Below are 6000 nucleotides of genomic sequence, written 5' to 3'. Positions count from 1 at the left end.
TGTGAATGAAACGAAAAGCAGGGAGAGAGGATGAGACAGTCATGGTCATGGGCTTTATCATTAAACAGGAAAAATCTAGAGACAAACTGAAAAGAGAACGGAAGTCTGTGAGAGGGTTGCCAAGTCAGAAAGCAAAAGCAAAGTGTCGCTTTATTAAAAAGGTGGGGGTGGGTCCTGATTGAGCTGAGAACAAAACATTTGGGGGGTTCTAAAGCTTGGAGGCCAGGCCTGCAGGGTGGGGGTCGGTTATCCCGGGTGTCCCGCTCCAGGGTGCAGTTTCCATCGGCACTGTCCATCGCCACTGTGCAGGTAGTTCAAGACTGCTGAACGGGGTTTGTTTTTGCTTTTGTTTTTGTTTTTCTGAGGCGGAGTCTCGCTCTGGCTACCAGAATGGAGTGCAGTGGCTGGATATCAGCTCACTGCAACCTCCTTCTCCCGGGTTCAAGCAATTCTCCTGCCTCAGCCCCACCCCGAGTAGCTGGGATTACAGGTGCGCACAACCAAGCTCGGCTTATTATTTTATTTATTTATTTGTTTATTTTTGAGACTGGGTCTCCCTATGTTGCCCAGGCTGGTGCCAATATTTTCAAAGATTTAACATACTGCTATTTTCACACGTACTGCTTTTTTGCTTACTCTAGATTTTATTGATGGAAAGAAAGGACAGAAAAGGGCGCGTGCCGCATTTTGTGCCCCCTTGCCCACCAGGCTCCATTCCCTCCGGAGCGCACACCGAGGCCGTCTGCGTTACCCGCGTCCCCGCGCCCGGAGCCGCCCAGGAGGGGGCCCGGACCCGGTGGTGCAGAGCGCGCATTGCTCGGGTGGACCGGACGCCCCGCGGCGGGCTGGGAGGGACGGGGGAAAGGGGGGGCGCGGGGGGCGGCCTGAATCCCGGGCCCGCCTCCCCGGGCCCCCGCCCCGCCCCGCCCCGGGCCAGCCTGCGCCCGCGCCCGCGCCGACACTTTCAGCCCCGGGCCGCGGCCGCTCAGGTCGGACCCACGCGCAGCGGCCGGAGATGCAGCGGGGCGCCGCGCTGTGCCTGCGACTGTGGCTCTGCCTGGGGCTCCTAGACGGTGAGCGCGGGGCCGCCGGGGAGGGTACCGCGCACCTGGGGCGGGCGCTGAGACCGCTCCGACGGGGACGGGCGGGGGACACGGTGGCCCTGGTGCGCGGACGCCTGAGGGAGCACGGCGCTCGGGGCCCGGGACCTCGGGATGAGGAAAGGGCGGGCGGGGATTGCAGCCGGGTCAGAGCCAGGGCGGCCGGGCCGCGCCTCGGCGCAGGGTTAGCCCTCCCGGCCCCCGAATCGGCTTTTCAGTGGGTGGCTCAGGGTCCTCGGACCCGGGCCCCGTCGGGCTGCGCGCTGAGCCTGCACCCTTCGTGCCCTTCCTCGCTTCCCCACGGGGTCCCTGCGCCGCGCCGCTGGCCCGACCCACGCGCACCGGAGATCGCGGCCATCCCGGCCGGGCCCCAGACTTGGGTGCGCACTTCCCGACGCCCGACGTCTCCGCTCGCGGTCGGTCCCCCAGAGGGCGCTCGAGCCGGGCTTCCACCTCCCGTGGCTGGGGGCTGCGGCGCAGGGGCTGGGGACTCCCGTGCGCAGGAGGCAGACAGGTGCAGGTGCACGCTGGAACTTCAGAGGAATCTTGAGGAGGCGAATCGTGGGCTATCAGCGCGGCAGAAGGGGCGGAAGGCCAGGGGTCCCCGGATTTGAGGGGACAGGGGACCCCACGGGAGGGTCCCCTGCCCAGGAGAGGCAGGGTTCGGTTTGTGTTGGGAATGTGGCTCTGGCGGGCAGAGACCCAGACCTGAGGCGGAGGTGGAGGGGTTGGAGAGAGGGACTGTGGGGGATGAGGGAGGGGCAGAGGGAGTGGATGGAGATGTCAGGATAGGGAGTGGATGGCGATGTCAGGGAGGAAGCTGAGAAGAAGAGCTGGGAGTCCACACGGAGCTGGTGTCCCTGGAAATCAAAGGGTGGAAGAGCGGGGTCAGGGGTTCCAGTGTCTGAAAGGGGAGTGCCGGGAGCCCTGAAGCCAGCGATGGGGACCTCAACATTTCTGCACCCCATAGGAATTAAATACTGTCTTTACATGCTTGTAATTCTCACAGGGAGTGTCAGACTCATTTTACACATGGAGAAGCTTAGAGCAAGGACATGTGTCACTTCCCCAAGATCCCCGGGAGGCCCAAAGTAAGCCTAACAAAGCCTGCCTTCTGCCTACCACCTGTATGTCCACTGGCTGAAGGGCAGAGGCCAGGAGAGGGGACAGGTCTGGCTCAACCAGGGGAGGAGGGAGGAGAACATCTGTCTGGGCCTCTGAGTCGGGCAGGTCAGATCAGGGCGCTGCCCTTGGCCCTCCTGGACCCAGCCCAGGACCAGGCTCTCACAGGTGCTCAGGATGTATTTGTGAGTGGCTGTTAGAGCTTGGTTGGACTGCAGGGCTGTAGAATAGGAGACACTTAACCAAAAGGAGACACGGGACGGGCGCCTGAGTGCAGTGTCTGAGGCTGAGCTGAGGAGCTGGAGAGGAAGCAGAGACACCCAGGAGGGGACCCTGGAGGAGGGGCCCAGAAGGCAAGGGGGCTTCCAGGGAACATTCTGCAGGTCTAAGGAGAACCAGGAGAGGCCAGTGTCCTGGTGCTCCCGGGTGGAGCACAGCGGGATGTGGGGTGAAGGGTGATGAGGCCATTTTCTGCAGTAGGTGCAGTGACTCTTAGCGACCCAGTTATGAAGAGGAGAGAGGGCGTAAGGTGGGGGCCCCATGGAGAGGGGTGTCCTGGGCTGGACCTGGGTTTGGCTGGTGGGGAGATGGCAAGAGAGACTGAGGTCATCCCTCCCTGAGCCCTGCACCTTGCTCTATCCCTTGCTAGGTTGAAGACCCCGGGAGCCCCCAGCTTGATGGGGGATGCCATGGCGGGAGCACAAGCCCTCAGCTGCAGTCGGGTGTCAGGGCACCTGGGGTGGGAGCAGGCCGGAAGCCTGAACACCCTGAAGCTGACCCCTTAAACGTGTGCTGTTGGTCATAGACCCGGACTTGTCCTGCCTCTGCCGTAAAGTCATTTCTGTGTGACCTGGGCCCCCTCCTTTCCCCTCCTTGCACCTCAGTTTCCCCAAGCATAACCATGGCATAAGCTGGCAAGCACCGGGGTTGTGTGGGTTGTGTGTGCTTGGGCTGGACTCCAAGACCCAGTTTCCTGCTTCAGTTCCACAGTCTTGCCCTGGTGGAGAGGGTAGGTCACAGATGTCTCTTGGGGCTTAGTCTAGAGAGAGGCCATTGGCACCTCTGCACTGTGGCTGCCAGCTTAGGGATATGCGGGAGCAGGGTCTGCTGGGTATCTGGGGTGGCCTGGTCTCCGGACGTTTGCCCTTGCTGTGAGCTGAGTCACACAGGCCCAGGAGTGGACAGATGTGCGGCCCAGGGATGCAAGTCAGTGCAGGCAGGATGTGGGGACCAGGCCCACTTTACTTGCGCCTGGGGACCTTCTGCTGCAGCTCAGGGCTCTGACGACTCGAATGCGGGTGCTGTTCCCTCCTCCACCAGGCCTGTGGCACAGAGCCAGTGTAGCTAAAGGGGTCCTGTGCCCTCCCAGAGCATAGACCCCACATGGCTGGGCCCAGACAGGGTGTGAGGTGTGATGTGTGGTCTGTCTGGCGAATTCTCCACCATGACCCCCAGCAGTGGCACCCCAATCCAGGGAAGGAGCCTGCAGTTCTATGCAAGACCCCAGCATAGTGCCTGTTCAGGGTGGCCCAGGGAGGACTTGGACCTGGCCCCATCCCACAGGGGTTTCCTGTGCCTTACAGGGACACAGACGTGCCATCAGACGTCTATCGCCCAGGAATGAAAGTGTTCAGGGGCCCTGGTGAGGCCCAGCTGGTGGCTGTAAGCTGCACAGGAAGGCAGTGTCACTTCCAGCTAAGGGCTTCCTGGTGGGGTCTGCAGAACTCCAGGACAGGGAATTCCAAACAGGGCAAAGAACCCCGTGAAGGCTCAGAGGCAGGCAAGTCCAGATGGTGAATGTGGCCAAGTGAGTGGTCCGGTGAGGCTAGAGTCTGGGAGGAGTGGATGGGAGGTGGGGGAGACGAGGCTGGAGACGGGGCAGCGCCAGCAGCAAGGAGGCTGGTGTCCAGGGGAGACAGGAACGGCAAGTGGATAACCCAGGGATAAATCGGGGTGGAGGCAGGTAGCAGCTGAGGATGGTGGGGAAGGAGGAAGTCCCAGGTCTCTGGCTTCAAGGATAGTTTATCAAAGGGAGACCCTGGGAGAGGAGCAGGGCCTCGGGGTGGAGGTATCCAGTGGGATTTCCTGGGGGGCCTCAGCTGATGCAGCCAGCCAGGTAAGGAAGGAGGAAAGTTGGGAGTACTTGAGTGTGATGGGGCAGAGGGGAATGGGGGAACCCAGGGAAATTAAGTGAAGTCAGCTGCAAGGGGAGGTTCTTCTCTGTGTCTGGCTTACTCCCCTCCTGCTGTCTTTTGGGTATTTTCCTCCACAGGGCAGTTTTCTCTCCACCAAGGAGTAGCCTGTGCCCCACGTTCCTCTGAGATGCCCCTCAGAGTTGGGGGTGGGCAGGGAGAGGGGTCTGGAGAGCCTCTCACACCCCCTAGACTCTGAGCAAGATTCAGTCAATGTGTCCAGCTGGAGCCAGGGATTCCTGAGTTTCGATCCTTTTCAGACACTGGCTTCCTCTGGAATCCTGGTTTTCCGGTCACACTGAGGAGACAAGTCTGGGAGCAGGAAGGTGCGGGCATTCATTCCCGGTGGGGGAGCAGGGGCCGGCCCTGGCCAGGCTGGACGGGGCTAACAGCAGGCATACTCCCGGCCCCGTCTGAGGCCCGCAGCACCCTAGCCTGCAGCCAGGCCTGGGCAGATCCAGGTGCTGAGTCGGGGAGCCCCGCCACGTGGCCAGCGAGGTCAGCAGGGGTTCATGGGAAAGGACTTGTCGGCCACAGGAGAGGACATCCTGCCTGCATTTCCCTCTTCCTGCGGCAGGAGCTGGTGGCCCCGATTTAGCAGCACTGGGGGGCCACCTCTGCGCCAGCTGGGTTGTCTGATAACGCCGCTCGTCCTGCCGGCCAGCAAGCAGAGCCCTGACCCCACGGAAGCCAGGGAAACTGCGTGGCATGGCGGGCTGCCCCACGGCAGCCCTGTGCTGGGAGCTTAGCATCTGCTCAGGCCCCTCCTCCTGGTCTCCACCCCCACGGGGTACTCAGGCAGCCCATGCTCCCCACAGGTCCAGCCCCTCTCAACCTCATCACCACTCCCTGCTTCCAGCATCTTCCAGAAATTTGTCTCCATTCTGCCCCAAAGGGACTGCCATAAAATACGAATCTGAGCCTTCAGACCCCCCCCCCCGCCCCCACTCACCCACAAGATAAGCACCAGCTTCTTGGGCTCGTGGTACCAGCCCTTCCTGCTGGAATTCCAGGCCGTCCCTAGCCCCACGTCCACCCAGCCTACACTCACTGCACACACCAGCCCTGGCACCATGGCCTTTCACCCGCTCTGGACGTGCCCTTTGGGAGACTGCTGGGAACTCCAGGCAGACAGGGTGCTAAGGGGCCTTCCAGGGCAGGTGAGGGCTTCGTTCCTGCTCACAGTGTGCCTCTGGGAGCACAAAATTCAGACTCTCAGGTGGGTTTAGGGGAAGCCCTTATCATCACCCAGCTCGACACGCTGGCCTCAAAGCTCCTCTAAATTCTACCAAATGGAGATGGATTTGTTTGAGGCAGCAGGCGTGCACACGCACACAGATGTGTTTGAAGCAGCAGGCGTGCACACGCACACAGATGTGTTTGAAGCAGCAGGCGTGCACACGCACACAGATGTGTTTGAGGCAGCAGGCGTGCACACGCACACAGATGTGTTTGAGGCAGCAGGCGTGCACACGCACACAGATGCGGAGTGTCCGGCAGCGAGCCACACCTCGGTGTGAAAAGGTTTCTCAGATTGCTTCATAGCAGGGCGTGTACAGGTTTTAACCTTGTCACACAGACCTTAT

At 61.3% G+C, this 6000-nt stretch overlaps 1 protein-coding gene across 4 annotated transcripts in view; it reads left to right on the top strand.

Moving 5' to 3' along the window:
- Positions 1-937: 937 nt before the first annotated feature.
- FLT4 (fms related tyrosine kinase 4) overlaps positions 938-6000 on the top strand; it is a 45781-nt gene continuing 40718 nt past the window's right edge. For all 4 annotated transcript variants that reach the window (XM_030927880.1, XM_030927879.1, XM_030927878.1 and 1 more), the window contains exon 1: positions 938-1073. In XM_030927880.1, coding sequence (XP_030783740.1) covers positions 1016-1073 — 58 coding nt within the window. In that variant the 5' untranslated portion in view covers positions 938-1015. The remainder of the gene's footprint in view (positions 1074-6000) is intronic.

Source organism: Rhinopithecus roxellana, chromosome 3, assembly GCF_007565055.1.
Source record: "Rhinopithecus roxellana isolate Shanxi Qingling chromosome 3, ASM756505v1, whole genome shotgun sequence".
Taxonomy (NCBI): Eukaryota; Metazoa; Chordata; class Mammalia; order Primates; family Cercopithecidae; genus Rhinopithecus; species Rhinopithecus roxellana.
This window is presented reverse-complemented; position numbering and strand designations above follow the sequence as displayed.